We start from the raw sequence: 23,525 nt of genomic DNA, 5'->3' as shown, positions 1-23,525 counted from the left end.
ATACGAATAAACTTTTCAAATCGAAAGATATCAGTTTAAAGACACCCACCACAGTGAATGTTCCCAAAGTGATATCAATTTTCTTCAAGCAATCGTCCAGGAGACCAGCAAAGCTAGGGTCGGCCTCGTTCAAGTGGTTCACGGCGAGCCACATTTGATCCGACATAGCTTCCACTGAAGGCTTCTTTCCTGGTACCTATTTATAGATTTAAATTTTGGCGTCAAAAGAAATGATTGGTTCTATTTGAAACAATTTTTTATATGCATCTTTCTATGGCACGCTTTCTAGCATAAACGGTTTAAATCGTTGTAGCTTTCTGCCGTTAGATTGTAGAAGTAAGAAAAAGAAAGCGCAGCGTGGCATGTATTATCAAAAATTAGTTGGAAATCGTCGGAGTCCAATTATATGAAAAATTAATTGACTATAATCATTTAGTATATAGTTCACAAAGTTAATTACTAGGTCTAAGTAAATAGTATTTTAATGTATAACCTTAACTGCATATCTGCATATATAATAAATAGCTCTAATATATTGCCGAAATCGATCAAATATAATGAGCGTGTTGTTATTAAACCGTAATACATAATATCGATTCCACAGAAAACACTCGTGAATATAATAATAGTGAATGCTAGTACTCTTCAGAAAATCAGCGCAGAAATATTATTTTATTATCGTTACGGTTTGCTGAAGAGGCTTAATAATGCCACAAAAGAGAACTTTGCATTTTGTTGTTCTTTTTTCATTATACAATACAATAAAATAATTCAGCTGATAAATCAATATTTTGCAACACATCACTCTGGCACCCAGCATTATAATCGTAACTAAAAACAAATATATATCTATTTCTAATTCACATCTCACCACTTTGGTACCAGCCGGTCCCCTTAGAACAAAGTTCCACTGATCTTGATGCACTTTACCCGCATGTAGATAAATAGCCATGTTTAGTAGAAAGCTGAACACCAGCTTATGCCGTTCGAACAACCCGCGAGAAACGTTCCGGTACACCGACAGTGTTATCTCATCGTGGAGTATCTCCAATCGTTTCTCTAATATATCCGACTTTTCACTTTTTTCTATAACTAAATTGAACACCTAAAACACAATTATTGGCATATTTAATTGGGTTGCAGCGAGATCGTTTATTGTTAAAGTCTTATACTTGTTCAACATAAGAAAGTACCTAATAATAAACTTCGACGCTAAGATCATTGCTTGTTCGACTAAAACTTTGCCTAGAAGCACTAAAACTCTTGGAAATAACTAGAACGATGAACGTTGTATTGCTTCTTCTATCTTCTATTGCATAATGAAACAGAATTATTGTTGATGTGATTTAAAATAACTTAACAACGGTTCATCTCGTATAACAATAATCAATTTTTTTATTGAAAATAGTGTTTTGTTAGACCGCGTTTTTTCTTAGTTAGAACTATATAGATTGAGATGCTCAGGAAAGTGACAAACGTCGAGTTCCTAAGTTTTTTCCGATGTGTAAAGTTAAAATATATAAAAGAAATCTTGATCTGATTATCACTTACTTACCGGTAACTGTGCTATATATGATCGTATTTCAAATACATGTAGTTACAAATAATGCAAATTATCCAATGTTTACCTGTGTAAAGTATTTTAAAGAGAACTGGTACATGGGATCGATATCAGCCAGTTGGGCCACCGCAAAGTACAAGACAGCACCGCGAGTGGCCACTGTGCGGTATTTCTCCCTGGCCGCGGATATGTTCACTTCTGTGGCCTCAGTCTCGGCTAGACGAGCATTTATTATTTCTGAAGTTTCCTAAAATACCCAGGCATTTGTGCATGTCTGATGCTAGATAACTTAAGCGAGATGTGTTAAGGTAAGGATTTTGATTTCAAAAGGTATGTTGGGAGTTAAGGTGCAAATTTGGATTGATTTTTCATGTTGCTTATTTTTCCTAAAAAATATACAAGTCGCAATCTCAAATAACACAATAACTTTAATACTCGTATATTGACTTGAAGAATCGAATTTAAGTCGTTATGATATTCATACATATAAATAAGTATTATTTTATATTATATTATACTACATTACGTGGTTTTGTGAAAAAATGAATATGAACAAATAGAATTTTCACCTTTATTAAAATTGTCTGCTATTAAAAGTTATTGATGACTTAAGTTAATGATATCACGTAACAAAACCCCTTCTGTGTTTTACACATTACCTTGCTCTCATTTAGTGTTTCAATAAGTTCTTCATCATCCAGAATGTTCCCCGAGGACGCATACAGCAGACGTAGGATCTTGTCTTCGATTTCCAGTAGGGTTGCTTTGTCAGCATTAATTCGAACTATGAGTTCAGTTCGAAGGACTTCTAAGTCCGGTCGCTCCAGGCGGACAACATCACTGTAAGTTTTTTTTAAGGCAAAGGAGATGGTGGGATGGCGTGATTATTTCTTTATTAATTTATATGATGGCAAGCGCCTATAAACATTTACAGAGGCGTAAGGCTATTTGCAGAGAGATTACGCCTTTACGAATGGAGAGGGCTTAAGTCTATGCAAATAGATTGTCGATTTTAAAAAGGTGTGGGAAAAGAAAATATTATTGAGGGGTAGATAGAGTATTGATGAGGGGAATTTAGGAAAGGACTGATGAGTATAAGGAAAAAGAAATGATCTCCGGCTCCCCCATTCACCGAACGAAATAGTAGCTGCTATATCACGTCGATGTTATGTGCGGGTGTGGTACCTGAGCCAGTGCGAGCTACCCCAATTCGTGACGAATCGTATCTGATTCCCACACTCATGATATTTTTCATCCGATGTATAAACATCAACATTTTTCACACAATAATAGTGCCTACCACAATACTGCAAACTATACAATACAGTGTATGAAGGTATTCAAGTAACAACAGTACAACACGACTCACGCCAACAACTGCTCCTCCAGCCCGGACAGAGTGACGGTAAAGTTGACGAGCGTCACTTGTATACAGATCTCGGGCAAGTAGTGCGGGTTCGCCAGCTTCGTGGTGAGGTACAACCGGAAGTTGGTGTCGTACTCTATGTCGCTATCGCCGAGGTGGATGAGTAAGCGACCGGCCTAGAGGAAAAATGTAGTGTATATGTAAGAGTATTTTTTTTTTAATGCTCACGATATAATGTGTGATCATTACTTATGTCACTGTTATAAACATTTTTAAAAAGCCAAAAAACATAAGTGAATATAACATATATAATATATTAAATTTATGTGAACATGGAACAGAAATACATATAACAAAAAAAAATTGGCTGAAGCTGAATTGTTAAGGACAGTACAGTCAGTACCTCGACCAGGCGGGCTTACTACCCGTCTTCTGAATGATCATAGAAGACAAATTAATAAAAATAATAGAATATTTTTGGTGCTAAGTGTTAGAATCGATAAGATTTATCATTTACACCGCTTTCAAACTTACCTGTAGGAAAGTCTGTTTCAACAGCACTGGTGATAATGTAGCCTCAAGGGCTTCGCCTAGGTCTTCTATGAGCATGGGCCACCCTAATCTGATACAGTTTTCTAGGATGCGCAAGTAACCGGGGTCAGACAGCTTTGTGATTTGGAGGCCATTGTCTCTCTCCATGCTCTTAATCCATCTATTAGCCTTGGAGAAAATATTAAATATTATTATTTTTCATTTATTATTTCTTTTCATTATTTCTCGTCTATGTGTTCGACGCTGCAATTTGTTGTCTTTAGTCATATTTAAAAATAACTGCATTTACAGTTTTCTGCAACCCCAACAATTGTATATATTAAAAAAATAAACTTAACTATTTACCATCCTATGGTGGTACTACAATAAAGGCCCCATTCTGATTTAATTAACATAATATTTTACATTTGAACACAAAAGCACGCACACGACCATGCTAAGCTAATGCATATACCCCTCATTTGATTTATCACAATATTAAAAATGCTGTATCCTATTTCATTTAATTCGATAAATATTTCTATATTTATCACTCACCTGCTCCTGTGGGTCAACAGTCAAGGGCCACCTTCCCGCCCGCGTCACCAATATACCATTCTCAGTGGACACAGCGTCCCGAGGTAAGCCCTGAGCGTTCCAAGTTCTCACAGTGTACGAGTCAGCCATTACAGAGATTAGACTGTAAAATTGGGTATTGAGACTCTTCGTAAACATAAATATCTTTACGAAAATTTATCGATTCTCGCTTTGGATGTATAAGTTCAAAATTATCCAACAATTAAAATATATTTAGACATTTGTCAAATCAACCTTACTGAACTAATCGACCGAGCTATCTAGTTTATCAATAAATCCTGCTTAAAACTTGTAATTTTAATTTAATAAAAAATGGTTGTATGTGTTATAATGCGAATCGATTATAAATATATAGAAGTTAAGTCTAAATAATATGTGTTAAATGCAGAAAAAGAAACTTCAGTTTTAAACAGTATATATGACGCCTACGCTGCTAGTATGATAGCCGATATTCTATCTAATCAATGTGATTATCGCGAGAACATAAAGCTATATTAAATAATCCTCAAACATCATCAAGTCCCATACTCAAATGTATCAGAGGAGGGTATCTCCAGTTCGTGGCAGTGCTCCACCCACTTGGTCTCCAGCTCACGGCGGTAGTGGGAGGGGAAGGCGCCGAAGTACGCGATGCAACCGGACGCGATGATTACGTCGCCCGTCGTGCATTTCAGCTTGTATGTCGCTGCCTGAGTATTTATTTGAGTATATCGTTAAATGATCACCCATCTCATGCACTAGAGCCAACTGTATTTGAGGAGCAAAACAGATCCAGATATCTCGAGGGGTAAATCGTGTTGTAACAATGACATGTGTGTTGTTGAAATTAGATCAATAACTACTGGTTTTATTCACCATAAAGGATGTAAAGTAAATATATACGGTTGACTTGAACAAGCCTGTTAAATTCTTAACTTGTCTGAAGTGAAACGAGGCCAAGACGTTCGATTCATATAAAAGTACTATGAGTAGTTTATTTCGTTATGAAACAAATGCCACTGTAATTTTCTTTAACCTGTTTTCGACGTGTACATTTTGTGATATTACAATTATTACAATTAAAATTGTTAAACAAAGAATTTAACTTAATTACATGTAATTAGTTATTTATAAAATATATTTAGAATTACATGAGTAATATGTTTAATTAATATCCGACGAAATATAGCGACTGATGTCGAAAATTTATTACACATACAATTAAAAAAAAAAAAAAATTACATTAAAAACAGTAAAAAAAAAACAAAATTATGTTCCAGCACCGCACATTAAAAGATGGCACTCTTTTAAATCTAGACTAAGTAATAGCTGACTGTTACTGAAAAGGAAATACTCTGATAATAACAAACACTCACTTCAACGCTGTCTTCCCATCTCGTCTTTTCATCCGCCAACGCCTGGGTCAGTTTCCCAGCTCGGGATAATCTCGCCGCCGCTAGATCCACATCAGCTTGCAATTTTAATCGCTCTTCTTCTACCACCTAACATTTATTTAGATTAGTCTATTGTGTTATGTAAATACAACCCCATTGACCCCATTCTATACATATATATATATATATATATATAGCTGTATACGAAAATTAGTATAATACATTTGTGTCAAATAAAGTTCACAGATATTTAAAAACTTGGAGTTGCAATTGCTCTACTTTAGCTAGTTAATAGGTTATGCAGAAATATGTTCAAAGAAATATACGTATCTATCATTAGTGTAATGTTTATATATAAATTATGAATCTTTTGTCTTGCTCGATATCCCTAGTGATAGTTATATTTATTACCTTTAGTTCATCCAACATTTTCGCGAGTTGCGCTTCTATAGCTTCTACTTCTTTCTGCTTCGCGCGTAACACCGCCATTACACTTTTCAATATGGCCGCCGCTTCTTTGTGTCTAAGCATAAATACATCTACATTAATATTGTCTTCATCACCAGTTTTCTATAATATTTAGTGTAATAATTCCTTTTTTTTGCTTTTCTCGATACGAAAGATTCTGGTCTTGGATATAAATAGCTTCCTGAATATATAGGATGGAAAATATTACCGATAATTAATTATGTATTGATCGTTATAATTCTGGGTATTTGTTATTGGATTTGGAGGACATTATCCTTATCCGAATATAGTGTATGAAGATTTGTCTCATAGAAAAGTAGAGAGTAGTAGTAGAGATGTACTGAGTATTTCTATGATTTGTCGTATCTCATATCTTATAGTCGGGAATGTATATTGTTATATAATGTATATATATACTGTTTTGATTAAATATTTATGTTTGTTATTATATTTGGATTATATATTTCCAATGCTTTGAATTTCGACTGACTATTTCTAATCTAAGGGAACTGACTTTGCATTAGCTATCTCTTTACAAAGAGCTAGTATATTAAGATTTGAATCCTTGGATACTTCAGTAACTATGGCCGGATATTGTGCCATTGTTCAACGCTGCACATGCATCAGTCTGGCGATGGTAGATAATAGCCTTACTTCAATTACACTCTGCCAGGCCAGCTTATTAATTAGTAACATATCTGTTTTAAAGTATTATATTGCAACAAATATAATATATGTTACATAGTAATGCCGTACTTTGATGGCAGGTTCAAACTGTCATAAGCCCTTGCACAAAGTATTGGAGCGATGTTCTGATATATTCTGTGTTTAGTCTACTTGTATATTTACATAAATAAAAAATAATTAATAATTTTATCATGTTTTTAATAGCTATTTCAATTACGCGTTTTTTATTAAAAGTTGCTCATCATATAAAAGACAATGGGAAAGTTATGCATGGTAAGTTGGCTTGGACCAAGATCGTCTCCACAGTTGCTCTTGTTAAATATTTAGAAATTCTTTCTTATTAACCTAGAAGGGTATCGCTTACTTCAAAATCTTGGGCTCGACGACTCTGAACACCTTCGCGTACATGTCTATCGCTTGCACCCACAGCACCATGGAGCGACATACCTGGTCATCAAAGTTTACTCTGTATAAACCTGCGTCATGTATATCGTTTATCTCTGTCATGTAATATAATGTAGTATAAAAACAATTTGTAATTCGAAATTCGTTTATTTAGTAAGCAATTTATAAATTGATAATATAAAAGTACTATGAAAGTGCACAAAGAAAATATGTACATAAATAATGATAGGTGTCGTTAGTTGATATTTTCTGTTTTTCATTGATTTAAAACGAATATCATGTAGTAGGTGTATTTATAAATTTAAATTATTTTATAAGGTGTGTTAGAAATAAAATATCGACTGTATTTTTTGTATAGTGTACCTACAATTAAGTTTCTAAAGACTTTAAAGAAAAGTTCAATTGATAAATAAGTACGCCCTATTATAGTTGAAATAAGTCTTTCACCTTATTGAGACGCTTATATTGAGACGCTTTCAGCAGTCAATGAATTTTTCTCAAAACACATTATTTTTCCGTATTTTTCTTATAATAAGTCTTATAGTAGTGCAATTCAGAAAAGCAACATCATTACCATTTGTAAGAATTCTGTGAAACCGAATAGGATGATTGCCTTTAGAATTGTATAATATTGCATTTATTCCTTGATTTCATCCTACGCTTTATTCCAAGAACGAATAATGAGGTATTGAATGCAAAATAACTTGCCGAGAGTTTGTTATAATAATGTTTACGATGGAAAAATTTATATCAAGCTGAGTTAGCATTAATTCAATTGGAAAAATAATCTAATGACATCATTTTTCTTACAAAGTTTCTTCAGTTGTTGTATGTAGTTAAACATAAGGTAAAAAACGAAAAATACAGTAAAGTTCACAGTAAGATAAATATTATCAGAGACAAAGTTGATATATTATTATATTAAAAGTTATAACAGGTCCAACGTTTTTAATTTACATCTGACGGTTTTTTATTTTATTTTTATAGCTTCTTTTCACCTGATAGTGCAAGTGATATATCATATATATCATCTTATATGTCTTATTTGCTTAGTGTATACAAAAGAAAGCTGTAGAGCGCGGGCCAACTACCGTCGCCCATGGAAATGCGCAGAGCGGATGCTCTGCCTGCTTTTAAGGGGGGAGGGATAAGGCAAGGATTGACAATTTTTTTTTACTCTTCTAATTTGTTTTTGGCGTAGCTACGTTCCTCTGATAAACACACAACACGAGAAGATCAGTATTATAAATAAAAATCACAGCGTACAGCGAAATAAACATCAATTACCTTGGAGACCTTAACTACGGTGTCTGGGTTGAAATCCTTGTGCGTGAGGTAGACCTTGATCTTCTTGAGCAGCGAGTCGGGAATGTGATCCTTGTCGTACTCCTCCAAGTTTCTGATGAAGTTGACGTCCGCGAGCAGCTTCTTGGTTGAGTCCCAGTCTGGTCTGGAGTAATGTTTCTATTACTTTCATTCTTGGTTTAGAACATTGGGCGATGGGGAGGGAAGGCCTCGTGTATGAATAATGCTTTTGTTTTTATGTTTTAGATTAAAAATTTTACTTTATCAAAATAATAACTCCATTTAAGGGAACCACAAACACTAAAGTAACGTACGCACACATTTATACTATAATCGGTCTCGGCCGGCTCTGTCGCTACACAGCTAGCTACATATATCATAGATCATACATAAAGAATACGCGACATACAAAAAATCTAGAGATGATACTTAAAATATCTATAACAAAAGTACTATAAATCACTATTAAATTACCTTCTTAGTTCATTTCATCAGTCATTCAGTTCATCTTTGTTCTGACGTCACTTTAGATACCTAATCCCTTTAAAGCCAAACATTTGTCAGAAGAGTCAGAAGCCTTAATTCCACCACATCACCATTGCTCGATACGGTGAAGGAAAAAAACCGTGAGAAAACCGACAGGATCAAGAATTAAAAGGCGGAATGTTGTATGTAATAGTATCAAACGACTTAAAAAAAATATGTGTTTGTTATCTTATAACTTTTACTGGGTGAACCTAATTTTAGTATCATTTTTTATATTAACGCTACTGCCTTCCGTGTGGTCCCATTTTAATCGGGTCTAGTTCTGGGAAATTCCTGCTCTGTGTTAACAAAGATCATAGAGCTCGGAGTAAATACGAGACCGTCCGTGCAAGAGACAAGGTGCCTAAGAAAAATTGCACTTGCACTTCAAACTATTTAGAAATAGTAAACCTCCAACAAAGGACGTCGCTCACTTTGTGCAAGCGGGTTTATTAATTTTCTAGGATCCTATATCTGGACTTTAAATGAGGATTTTTCTCCGTTAAGAATCTCACAGTTCTTTAAAAATCAATAAGAATAGGAAGCTGACGATGAAAAGATAATAACAAATTAACAAATTTCCGATCGATGCTATAACAACAGAGAATTATTAATTCTAAGGCGGCACGAAGTTCGCCGAGTCAGCTTGTTATACTTAAATGCACTTGGAAATGTAAACGGAAAAATCGTTACATCTTTAATTTGTTTCAATAGGTATTGGCTGCAGTAACAAGTGGGTCGATGCTATTTGATTCTTAAACAATAATGAAATCGCTTTTTACAGCGTTTTCATTAAAACAAGTAGAAGTTACAAGTTACAAGTTTGTTCTCTGTATGATTCGTTTTATGAACTAAAACATTGTATTTATGTTCAATTTAGAATTAAGGTTACAAAGAACAAAGCTTACACCTATTTAGTATCTATAATTTGAGTTACTCATGTATTGAATCAGTATCCAATTGAAAACTTAAATGTAATGTGTACATTATATTTTCATGGAATCAATATTAATTCGTTGTTTAATATTTCCGATAAACATTTTAAATTTATTTCGAATAAATTATTGTAAGAGTATTACAAAACACACTTGAAAAATGTATCTGCTATTTCAATGAAATCAATAAGCTTTTAAAATTATCAGTTTTCCATTGCAATAACATCGGTTCAGAGAAATGTGTAAGCTCCTGCAGTTTTATTTTAAAGTGATTGCTTGAATATTCATTTTCAAAATATATTAATTTTCACAATTTTATTAATCTCTCTGACAACTCATAACGTAAACTTTACATTGTGTGTAAGATCTAGTTAATGAAATGATGCTATGTAATACTTATAATAATTACATCTTCATCTGATTTATAATAGTTTTGTTTACTATAGCGTAAATTTAATTTATTCTATTTTTCTTCCATATTATACCCAGTTTTTATTTTTCTTTACCGTAACAGATCGCAACAATTGTTTGCCACGAGGCATTTACCTTTTCTTCACCTTAATACAGGTTGCTGGGCAATCTAGCGAGGAAAACATAAGCTTAAATAAATTACTGTGTGTAGCATTTTTACATTTTTCCAGTGAATATGTTTCGAAACGCTATATAATTTTCTTGACTAGATCTTACGTATCAACTCAATTTCACGTAAAATAAAAGAGTTTGATAAAATGATTTAAATTCATACATTTTGGGGATGAAACAATGATTAAAAAATATTAAAAATGACGATAATGAGTTTGAAGAAAATTGTACACACTCAAGACCGTTCTAGGAAAGTATGGAAGGCATACGGCTAAGACAGAACACGATACATGACAAAGCCCAGTCAATATATTGATTATATAATAAATAAATAAACAGCACATCTAATTTTCAAATGAGGAAGAGGGATCTCTCCTGCTACAGGTTTTTTTAACTTTTCAGGGGAGTTCCAATTATATGTAACCACACACCCAGACTGTATTAAAATAAATTGTTTTAATTTAAATTGTTATTTAACAACAATGAATATATTCAAGACAAGGGAATATGTAAGACACTGCACGAACTGACTAAATCCAATTACTTTCATAACTGCGTAAACTCTAAACACCACTTTAAAAACTGAATAAATATAACGGACTTGTTTGCAAATTGACTACGATCACCATACTATTAAATATCTATATTTTGTCAGAAACTGACTACAAACTACGGTATATTTAAAGTTGCGTAAACTCAACAGACTACATCAGAAACGGACAACAAACTAAAGTATACTTTATGAAGGGTAGAATAGAACACAAACTTGGCTCCCAGCAAGATGCAAACAGGTTCCATGACGAAGCGCACAAGTGCTGGCGGCTTCTGGAACGCTTTCAGCTCATTTATGTCGGCCTTGTTAAGCGCCTTTAGCGCATTCTGCGCCGCCTCCATAGCTGGCATGGCCAGCGCGAGGTCCGCCTTCGCTTCGTCAGCAATCTGCTTCACTTCCTCCGCTTTCACCTGCGTGTTGTAATACATGGAACGACACAATGTGTATAGAACTTAATGGTGATTCGTTAGAATTACATCGTTTTACTTGATAGATGTAGTACCTACAGCTATGCAGACACTAGAAACTTTTACATGCATTTAAAAGCAATTGAATATTGTCTCTAATAATTTTGTTGTATTCAGAAGTCATATACATGACTATGTACGTATTATTTAATGCATCCATAATAATATAAAAATTCAAAACTTTGCATGTCTGTCTGTTACGTTACTGTCCTAACTGGTTTAGGACAGTAAACAACAATAGTGATTTGGATGAAATTTGGAATGAGAATAGTTACGAAAGAAATAATTTTATTTAAACTGCGGAACACATAAACTGCGTAGTGTTAAATACTAACGCCTTAGCAACATAATATAATGTACTACTTCGAATAAAATATGAAAACAAACTTTCGCTTCAGCCTCGTCCTTCATAACAGCCTGCTTCACCTCATCCGCCGCCTTCTGTTCCACTTTCAGCCGAGCCACCAGAGCTAAGCCCTGGCATCAAATTAAAAAACATTCAAATTAAAAAAAATTCAACAACAATTTCTTTCGCCTGTTATACTATAGACACGAAATATTGTAAACTTTAAAGAAGTATTCGAAACGTGATATTCAATAATGCATAAATCTATTCCTTTACGTTATGCCTTGGCTTGAAAACTCAAAACGTTACAATTGCATGTGTTATTTCCATACATTTTAATAGGTAACAGGTAAATTTAAGTTAAGGTTCAATCAAACTAAAGTCTATATTCTTATATTCTGGTTTCGTATTTATCGTGCCTTGTTTGAAATGATAAAATGTGTAGCATAAAACCCCGGTATATACATTCTACTTCGATATATTGCTAGAATAATCCATACTTTACAAAATACTTACCTTCAAAATTCATTCTTATTTTAACTAATGGAAACTACCATAGGAATAAACCGAACTAAATCGAGAGATGTATCAACGCTAAGCTCATTGTGTAAGATAAAATATTAGTAATGCCTTTATTATAAAAATTATCAACCATTATGAGAACTGCTGGTGCATTAAATTTTATGATAACATTACTTTGTTCTCTCGTACTAATCCTATTACAAAAAAAATATATGAATCCTATTTAACCTTATTAATTAGTATACATTCATATAGGTGTTAATACAGCTGTTTTCCGATAGGTGGCACCAGAGATTGTAAAACATCGAGAACCATTTTCAGTTTCGTACAGCGAAATAGAAAGCTGACACTTGTTGAGCGGTATTTTGTAAGCAAAGACCACGTGCATTTTTGTAGTGAGTCAAGGCGAAAGCTGTCTTAGGCGGGGTCAAAATAACGTACATTTTCGGACGACAATGAATAATACATTGCAGCCGATTCAGCATTTATTCATAATTTTATTAATAATCAACTGAACCGGCAATCGCTGTTCTGCCTTACTCATATCATTTAGAGGTATGAAATATAGATGTCGGCCTATTCCCAGTCCTAACCGATATGCATACAAAATTTCATTGAAATCGGTCCAACCGTTTCGGAGGAGTACGGGAGAGAACATCGTGGTACGAGAAATTTATACATTAGATAATAATGAAACAAGATTTTATAATTGTTATCTTCAACTCATCAATAATTAACCATTATTTACCTGTTCTTCGTAATATCATTAATGAAGCAAGAAATATGTAAAATAATGTAATGAAATAATGAAACAGCAATGAAAATGCATTAACGCATAAGCTTATTCTTATGATAACCTAACCCACATAAGGCCAGCGCTGATTATTATAGCATAAAGCTCCCGAGCTCAGTGCAGCGCGGCTTGTAAATTAATTTGTCTTGTAATGTATTATTTTAAATTCAAAATTATTATTTCACGAGTACATACATTTCAATATCAGGGTTAAAGAATGAAAGAATGACAACCAATTTAACATTGTGACGTCACACGCCCGTGGACATACGTTTTTGGTATTGTATTCGAAATGTTATTTTTAATTGGATATAACTTTCAAATTCGAGAGAAATAAAAGAGGCCAGGAGTTTATTTTATTTTATAAATGATCTTTCTTCGTATCGAAGAAAAAATTCTGTTCAGAAACCCGATTTAAATATCCGTACGAATAAATTCGTCCGTCCCGAACATTGCAATTATTAAGCCTTTCACGTACATTCACGTTCACGAACGGGCGGTAATCTAATAGGCTCATTAACAGCATTCATAGAGAACCTCCACCGTTTTTTGTGATATTTCACTGACCTTTTAGTGCAATAATTGTGAGGGATTCATGGAAACAATGCAGGTCATTTAGCCGTCGCGTGTGGAATCTGTTTATAGGGACATGAAGTCGCTATTTGCAACTCAATAATGTTTGGAGATTTAATTTATGCCAATATCGTATTGCATAATATTCAATAATATAAAACTAACCTGTGTAGAGATAAGGTAAAATTTTATCATTGTTCAAATTCAGGGTACATATTTATATTTGGATGAATGAAAAATTCATTTTGCTGTGCTCGTTGACAAAAATGTAACGGCATATTCGTATTAAATTTTTATTAACAAACCGTAGCCAGAGGCCACGGACCGTGGGCCGAAGCGTGGGCACAACAAACATCTGAAATGAAATATTTCATAGAAATGCAATTCAATATGTTCGTGAGAATACAAATGAAGCTACAAAAATGCATCATGTCATTATATTTTCATATCAAATGGCCACTCTGGAATTGAATTTTGAAATGATTGGTCCATATTCATAAAATTGAGTTAAAGGTTAGATGGATGCCATTTCTCCATCAAGTTATAAGATTCCAATATATTTCGAAGTATCAATGTTATTGCTAGGTGAAGGCATAAAAATGCACCTTATTTTCAATAAACTAACCAAACGAGATTTGAATTAATTTTAAACTAATTTATCGAAGAATAAGTTTATTTGCTGCTTTTTTGTGCATAAAATATGAGTAATCTGTAATAAGTTTTAAAGTATGGGCATCAGTATGTACTCATTTGCTTCGCAGTAATTATTTTTAGAAGATTATGTGTCATCAATTCAAAACGTTGAAGAGTATATAGGTTTATATAGTAACAACAATAACAAATCGTGCGAATCGATAAACTAACAAAACTTCATCCTGCATACGCAGTATTGAATGTTCTCTACTCACACACTCTCGGATACGGATACACACACATACGGTTTTCCGATTTTGAACTAGTGTGCATCGTATTTCAATTAACGGGCCCCGAAACTAGCAGCACTACGAGGGGGGGCGAGCGCATCCGATATTCTATTATTTCTCCGCCATACTGTTTGATTTAACTTTCTCTCTATAATTTCCGTTCATATCCGGCCCAATATGCATCACTATTATCATGGAAAATTAATTACTTTATAAAAACCGATACGGTTCAGGATGTCGAGGATAGTACGGGCGATTGACTGTTTAGTTTTTAAATGCATGTGTTCATATAGTTACAATGTAATTTATGTTGGCACAGCTGAACATAACTATGTTACGTGGAGTAATTTAGAACAACATTCAGCAGGATTTATGTAAGCTGACAGATTTCGAGTATCGATGATTAGATTTCTAATCTGAAAGAGACAGAATTTTACCGATGCGTTGAATTCTTATCCATGAAACAGTGTATAAAAGATTCGAAATCGATCATGGAAAGACTTGCGGTGCGATTGCAAACACTCCAACTGCTTCTGATTATTATGTATTTGATGTCTACAGACTACTGTAAAATAAAATTCTATGAGTTTGGGTTCGTTATAATATCAGGACTCTAGACCTACTTAAAAGAAAATAAAACTTTCAACTGCGATTGAGTAAGGAGAATTAAAAATTAAAATTATTGCACACAAATTACTAGTCAATGATAAATAAGATGTATTTGAATTAGTTTTTTCGCGTGTTAAGCCCGTGTATCGTGTTATGGTAAACCAATTAATGTTCCGAACGCGTCGTGGTCAAATCAGTTATTGCCCAAAAAATGTTTTTAGGATTGCTAAACGACCTATTGAAAGTTTAACTATTTATTTAGGGGGGCTCCCATATAGAAAACGTGATTATTTTTTCTCATTTTAAAGATCGCACTTGACCGGTTCTTTATTGTCCTAATCGCTCATCAATATATTCGCTGAATGTACATTGTATCAATTTGAATGAATAATTCCCTCTATTACGTACTCGTATATTTACATTCGAAAACTAAATTAATTTGAAATGCAATTGATATAAAAATTTATAGCATCTGAAATTATTATATGATTAATAATTGTATATTAATAACAAGTATTCAAGACAAGACTTATCGAAATTTGAATTAGTCGCTTTGGTAATTTTCATTTATATCAATAATATTTATCTTATTTGATCAACATATAATATATCATATTACAGTAATATTTGAGTTTTATACTCATTTTTTAAATTTAATTTACTCGATCGCTTTGATTGATTCTATAATATGCCGTTATACCCCTGCGGCACGATGAAAATTATATTAAGCGATATTGGAAATGCAATTTATTGTATTTGATGAAATATTTTTCTATGAATTTACAAACACTACGAAGGCTGACTACGAACCTTACCGTTAATATCGTTTGCATTATATTTCTATTTTATTACTTCACCCTATACTACTACAGATTCATGAATAAATATTAAAAAAAAAAAATTATTTATCTTCTAAGTTACTGGCTTTTGCCCGCGGCTTCGCACATGTTAATTCAGAGTAGTTTAATAGATGTTATCATACATATTAACCTTCCTCTTGAATCACTCTATCTATTAAAAAACATCCGTTGCGTAGTTTTAAAGATTTAAGCATATATTTTATACTATGTAGTAAAGTGTTATTCTCTCTTCAGTCATCTCTCTTTCCAGTCATCAATCCTTTCCTTATTCCTTATCCCTTAAAAGCGGGCAGCGCATTCTCAGAAGTCTGAGCCTCTGCGAATGTTCATGGGCGGTGGTGATCGTTTACCATCAGGCGAACCACCAGCTCAGTTGCCCGCTATGAAATAAAAAAGTAGTAGATTGGGCTGTGACTAAGAGCTACACCATCCGCCCGCTACGCAGCATGCGCGTAGCAAAATGGCCGCGTAGCGTTATAACCGCGTAGCTATATAGTTGCGTAGCAAAGCAGTCGCGTAGGATTACATTAATATAATATTTTCCACGTATACTTATTAGCCTCATGGGAGCGTAGCAAGAGTTTTCTATATTGGAATATTTGTTTAAAAATCTATGCATAATGTCGATTAACCTCAGAAGAAACAACATTGCGAACTAGTGGTAAAAACCATAATTTTTATAGTTATTTATATATTTTACAGCTGTCCCATTGACCAACAGGGTAAGCAGTTTGTGAGACAAGCAGATATATTCTCAATTTATTTAATTATTACGTAACTGAATCAACCGCTGGTTTGGTGACCCGAACACGAAGGGCAGAATTCGTGGCCACATACCGCAAACGCAGTTCGTATGGTATGTTGCATAATCCCAGCTCTTCTGGCCAATTAACATGATAAACATGGAACTTTGCTATTTGCATGCAGAAATGTTCTAATTAAACGTTCACTAGTCGACTTTTCACCGCTTTTTCTTATGTGCAATTATTTAAGACTTAAAAATTAAACACTGATTAAATTAATCTGTGGAAAGACCGTCATTACTATTTTTAATGATATTAAAGAAACGTGATACAGAAATGATTGTGTACATTTTTCGAATATATACATCGCATTTTTATCATTTTATAATCTTATGTGTTTTATTTAAATTTGTTAGCTGTTATATTGTACGTTCTTATCTGTGACCAAATGTTTGCCAATGCCTAATGTCTATAACTTGTTTACCTCTTCTGCTTTCTTGGCCAGAATCGGCTCCATGTCTCGCACCTGTTGCTCCATCACGCCAACCACTTCATACGTCTCGTACAATTTCTGTGGAGTTTATAATAGCTGGAGTAAAGCTGGTAGGAAATAATAAAAAATAATAATCATCGTAATCTTGTAATCTTGATTACTGCCAACATTAAATACTGACCTTACGTATAATTTGTTTAAGAGCAAGTGAGACAATACAGTTTAGTATATTTTTAACTGCTATCCCATTAGAAATGATCTAAACGCTTTTTTATCAACTGGACTTTACTTAATAGACTCATTAATAAATACGCAAATATTCGTTTTCACTCCCAATAACATGATGAATATACAAAATACAAATTTCATGAAACTGTTTATAAAAAAGTACATTAATTACATGTAGTGTAGTTATAAAGATTCATACAGGAGTTGTTATTATGATGTGAAGATGCTGTCACAAACAGGTTCTATTGTGTTACTGTTATGTAGGTCAGTGCGGACTTAAGGCATATATGCTATTGACATATTCATTTTTATAAAACACGGCGTTATTACGAAGGTTCAATTGTGTTTGAGATAAGATTTTTTACATTGAATATTAGTGATGAATTATATAAAGCCAGACCTAGTATTAAATAAATGTTTACGTAAATAAATGCGTTTAATTATCTTTCAATCACTCATTATCATAAATAACTAATGACTGCAGTATACAGCTAGCAATATGTATGTAGTAAGGATCTGTTGGACCACCATGACGTCTTAAAGCAACAGTTATTCCTATACTGCTTTAAGTCGTGGTACATAAGGACGGGTCTAAGACTCTCTAATAAACAAGGTCAGGAAAATTATTATAGCACATCTTTGTTTTTACAATTTTCTTATACAATCAAGAACATATAATATCGACAACATGTATCGTAATCCTAACATAACCTGTGATTTTCATCATTAAAATTTTAAAGAAAAAATTTTAATGAGATTAATATCCGGCTATCGTTGCTCTACAAGGACACAGTGTTCACTAAGTAGTTTCGTAATACAAAACAGAATGACCTATTCTCAAAGCTTTGCTAAATGAAACAATGAAAAGCGAAATCACGTTGCTATGCTGATGTCGTGCGCTTTGACTGGCACTTTCATCCGACTAGCATTAGTCTCCAGCATAGATTGACATCCTAGATTGGATGAAGCAGCTGCAAGGCTCACACAAATCTCACGTGACATCCAAGTAATTATTATATACTGACGGTTGAGCCGCTGGTCAGTAAACCTCTTACATCTAATTCAAATAATAAATTTATAATTCGTTATTCAATCAAATACAATTGTTATTGTATTATGTGTAATTGAAATATTGATCAAATAAGTGGACGTTGTAGATGCTGAATTTTTAATAGATAGAGAACAATGCTTTAATACAAACAATATGGACCATGTCAATATAATTACGTGACATCATGAATTATATATTATTTATGAAAAATTAAAACGATTATTTGTTTCTTTGAGCGCACAATTTTTTTTAATTCTTTCTCTTTTTGCATGTGTACGTGTTCCCTGAGTACTATAGACTTATATAACATTGGTGAAGACGGCGCGGACACTCAGTTTTAATAAACAATAATACTGCTTTCAATAACTGCTTTCCGATCCGGTGTAAATGTTAAAACTGTGTAAAATGACGATTCAGAAGTGCTTCTATAAGAAGTCTAATGGAATAAATACATTTTTGAGTTTGAGTTTGAGTTCGTAGTAATAATGGACTCATAGTTCATTTCCAAACTACGTCAAGCCATTAGACATTATCGCAGTAGAAAATTCGCGTCATTTGCCAAAAGAAAAGACTGAGAAGCAAAGTGAAAATTTTATTAATGCAAATGGAATTAATTAAATAAAAACGTCTGCATACTGTCTACCACTTCAGTTTGGATGTTTGTAATGAAAATAGTTCAAGATCCAGCGTCATACGCAAGGAATCTTTCTTATGTAGTTCCATCATCTATAATGTTCCCACTGCCACAGGCCTCCTATGAGGTTTCAGGCCATTATCCACCACGCTGGCCAAGTGCGGATTGGCAGATGTCGTCGAACTTATGTATAGTTAAATAGTATTAAAATGCTTTATTGAATTGAAAAAAATCGAACGAAAATACGAGGATTTTCCTTAAAAACATTCAATACAAAAAGACAGACGGACCTCTTTTCATTAACAAATCAGTCACAAATGAAATCTAAAATTATTATTTTCAATGTATTTTAATCGTCCTTTTGAATTATTATACAAATTACGTCGTTCCATTGATTTGTAAAGCATTTTATACAGAGGCAATATGCAAACTCATCACAAAAATAATTAACGATTGATAAAATGTTGTCATATTTATTGAAATTTCAATTAAACTTTAATATCGAAATTCTGCATTAATAGTTGCTAGGGTAATGGGTGGTTGTATCATACAGAACGCCTACTAATCTTATATATTATTGTTAAGGTTACTTTCAAACGTTTCCAAGAAAATATATTCATGATTATTGGATTGACGTGCATTTTTGAGCGTTCAATTGACTAGCTACAGCCCGCAACTTCACTCGGCTGGTTCCCGGATAAAATTAAGTCTATTTCATAATTCTTACGTAAATAATACAGAGATTAATTCTTGAAGAGTGCTTTTATAAATACGATGAGTATGTAGAAATGCATTTGCAATCAATATTGATGTATAATGGCAAACAATTTTAAATAAGACTTTGATATGTCACCAAATTAGTATTTATGGAGCTAATAAGTCGTTATTGCAAGAGGAACATTCATCCATACATGAACTACTACACATACATGCAAACCGCACGATATCCTGTCTCTGCCACGGATGATGTCCTGCTGCTTCTTGTCCAAGAGGCCCAGGTACAACTTCAGCAGGTCCAGATAGCTGCTTGGCGTGGTGTAAAAGTGGCGTCGCATTTCTTCGTATAACCGGTCGGTCATAATGTCCACGTCCTGTGTAGATTTGTTTTTGTTACACATGGCGGTAAACAAAAGGTACTTTTATTAAATACATTTATAGAAATGGGCAGGGCAAAAGTAATGGCACTTTACAGCCCGTCGGAAAATTACGATTTTAAGGCCGCTGCTATTAAAGAAAGCTGGTTTTCAAGTATTGTAATTAAGTATTGTAATAACTCTAAAGTATCTTTTCTATTGAATACATCTCGATTTTATTCATCGTTCCGCTATGTTAGACAGTCAGGGTGTGACATCCTGCATACATGAAACCGGGGGATAATAAAACAAATTCGACAATATGTACGAGTCATCGTGTGTGTGTGTGGTGGATGTTTAAAAATGGTCGTTGGATCTGCATATATTTTATTATAAAATAAAAATATTAATTTATAATAAAATTAAAGTTGACAATACGGATCTAAAACACTGACAATGCCATGCGAAGAAGACTTCGAGAATCCACGAAGTACAAAATTTTATAGTACACGCGAGCGAAGCATGTTGGAAAGCTAGTGTTTATGTATATTAATTAAATTTAGTTATGCACACGTTGTACCGCGTGGTTTTGTGGTGATTCGAAAAGCATTCACCGCACGGTATGATGATATTATGCGAAAGACCGCTCTTATAATCATTTTAGAATTTCCATTTTCATTTTCATGTTTATTGAATCAACATTTAAAACATTCCGTTCTGGCTTGTTATTTGCAAATCATGCTGAACCGGTATTTAATGCAGCCTATCCTACTTAATATTATAAATGCGTAAGTTTGTAAGGATGTGTGTGTGTGTTGCTCTTTCACGCAAAAACTACTGAACCGATTGCAATGATTCGAAGATGACCAATTGAATTTCGTACGTAGACAGCTGGACAACTGGAATAAATATAGGCAATAGGATATTTATCCCGATATTGCTACGGGATACACACACAGGGTAACCGCCCCGATATTATATATATACTTATAAATACGTGAAGTAAAACCTTTGACGAAACTTGCAATTGTAATTTAAACTTATATTCATACATTTAGTATAAATGAATTATGATCGAATACCGTTGTTGGTGGAGTTGTGGTGCGATGTGATCGATCTATACGAGTCGTTTTTTATGTTTTTGTTTAACAGTGTTCTTCCGTCGGAAGGTTCTCAATTCATAGTGCATGTTATTGTTATGTCCAACTTCTAGATATGTGCTTTCTTAGCCGATCGACGTGATTCTTTGGGTTGCATAGTGTACATTAGGGTTGTATGCAGTAAGGGATTGCAAGTTTAAGAGAAGTAGGAAATATAAATGCAGACTTTTAATGTTATACGTTATATCTAAATATTTCATGTTATAATATTATTAAATGTCATTAAATATACATCTTATATATCTTATCTAAATATCGTTCATACTATCTTCAATTTGACATTCTTGGGTGGCATTTATCGAAAGTTTTAATTTTCACTGATCGGCCGTCTTTATTTTCCAGTAAATGATCAGTCCTTTGTGCATGTTCGGGGCTTTGCTTTTGTAAGTAACGAGGGATTAAATCCTTTGTTTCAGCGCTCATTGAAACAAAGATTCCAGTTAGTTCCAGGTAGCGCTACGTAAAATATTAAGGAAAATTTATAGATTATATCTTTCAAAACACAAATAAATAAACTCGAAGTACCTACTAGTGTATTTTTTTTATGTAAAAATCAATGAATGGTTGATCGCTTCCCTGCCTTCACCAAGTTACCTGATGCATAGTGACACATAGCATGGATATCTTATCAACGATGTCTTGGTCTCCCAAAGGCTGGAGGCATTGCTGCGCAACCGAGAGCAGCGCCTCAGGCGGCCATTTTGTGAACCAATCTATTGTGCAACAGTTCACGAGTGATGGGAACATGCGGCAGCGGCGCCTGGAATACATTATGTATTAAATTGAAACACGAAAAACATGAGTTACTTCGTCGAAATGGAAATTAAACGAAAAAGAGGAAGAGAGAGAGAATTATTGTCCAATTATAACCACGAAATTATCCATTGATTTATTATAAAGAATATGACAAATAAAACCGTTTATTCATTAACAATACATTGATTCAACATAAATCAAATACGACAATCGCTACAACTAGGAATACACCTGTGCTAGAGACGATCGACCCCATTATTTTTAAGCAAATAAGAAACGAGGCCTTCGTATAAAGGTAGCCTAAAGTAGTGCTTCTAAATTTAGTTTTCTGAGATTGGAATCTCGTGAATACCGGTTCATAAATTAAATCTCGTACATACAGTTCAATTTTCATTCCATCAATATATTTAGATGCCTCGAACTTAATATATTATGAAGATTTGTTCGGGCAAAAATAGGAACCTATTGTTATATTTATTTTTAAGTCTACAATATCATTTTTAATCTAATCTTTGCGCGACCTTGCGGACTAGCTTGTAATTTATTATGTTTTTCCTAAAGTTTATGGCAAGGAAACAATATAAATCGTGTCTGCACCGATAAAAAACAGTCACAAAAACTATTGTCGCCTATTTTACCCCTTTAGGGGATGATATTTTTTTTGCCTACGTTTGTTTTATGAGAACCGAGCACGCTTCAGTACGATTGGGCCAGCGGGGAAGGTTCCATAGAAGATCAGTGTGAAAAAGTAGCATGGGAATATATGTTCGTTCGGTGAGTAAGGGAGTCAGAGGTTGGTATCGTTGTTTGATCATTGTTTGTTTTTTTTATTAAATATGATTATTAATGAATTGGAAAATAAGGATACAATATTATTAACAGAAAATAAAATGGGATCATTACTTTTCAAAATGTGATAACTTTGATTTCTCATATCTTATTCGGTCTCTCCAAAAGCTATTCTTAGAAAATTCCTCATATCTGGCAACTTCTCAAGGCTTACTTTTGTGCCGAAATATTTTCTTCAATAACGGTAATAATTGATAGCGAGTAAGATAATTTGGACGTAGTTTAAGCTGAGGCGGTCAACATTCAGGTGTCTTTTTTCAATTAGATAAGATTACATAAAAAAAGGATTGATTAAATTAAAATTCATGGTGTGTAATTGAGTTAAATGTATATTTTATGATAATTATGTATAAAAGATTTTGATGATGTGCTTTTTTTAAAATAAACGTAATAAAACCCTGTGTTTATTTACTTCATACCCGCAACATAACTAATGTTACAAGCTCCTTTGTATTGGTATATAAGTGAAGAATTAATTGAAGAAGATTTAACTATACTAATTTCTGGTATCATTTTGTATTTTAAAGTATTCATCGCATAATATAGACAAGCTCAGG

At 33.5% G+C, this 23,525-nt stretch overlaps 1 protein-coding gene across 1 annotated transcript in view; it reads right to left on the bottom strand.

Moving 5' to 3' along the window:
• Nucleotides 1-23,525, bottom strand: part of LOC119835845 (dynein heavy chain 6, axonemal) — an 83,700-nt gene that overhangs the window by 19,687 nt on the left and 40,488 nt on the right. Inside the window, exons 43-59 of the mRNA XM_038360881.1 lie at nt 21,958-22,123; nt 20,060-20,221; nt 17,209-17,295; nt 11,743-11,832; nt 11,102-11,298; nt 8,276-8,438; nt 6,948-7,030; nt 5,840-5,951; nt 5,411-5,536; nt 4,584-4,744; nt 4,017-4,158; nt 3,462-3,647; nt 2,931-3,103; nt 2,221-2,401; nt 1,629-1,808; nt 872-1,105; nt 50-196 (exon numbers count right to left, since the gene is read on the bottom strand). Coding sequence (XP_038216809.1) covers nt 50-196; nt 872-1,105; nt 1,629-1,808; nt 2,221-2,401; nt 2,931-3,103; nt 3,462-3,647; nt 4,017-4,158; nt 4,584-4,744; nt 5,411-5,536; nt 5,840-5,951; nt 6,948-7,030; nt 8,276-8,438; nt 11,102-11,298; nt 11,743-11,832; nt 17,209-17,295; nt 20,060-20,221; nt 21,958-22,123 — 2,590 coding nt within the window. The remainder of the gene's footprint in view (nt 1-49; nt 197-871; nt 1,106-1,628; nt 1,809-2,220; nt 2,402-2,930; nt 3,104-3,461; nt 3,648-4,016; nt 4,159-4,583; nt 4,745-5,410; nt 5,537-5,839; nt 5,952-6,947; nt 7,031-8,275; nt 8,439-11,101; nt 11,299-11,742; nt 11,833-17,208; nt 17,296-20,059; nt 20,222-21,957; nt 22,124-23,525) is intronic.

This window comes from Zerene cesonia, chromosome Z, assembly GCF_012273895.1.
Source record: "Zerene cesonia ecotype Mississippi chromosome Z, Zerene_cesonia_1.1, whole genome shotgun sequence".
Taxonomy (NCBI): domain Eukaryota; kingdom Metazoa; phylum Arthropoda; class Insecta; order Lepidoptera; family Pieridae; genus Zerene; species Zerene cesonia.
Note: the sequence above shows the minus strand (reverse complement) of the source record. Positions and strands in the feature narration are given on the sequence as shown.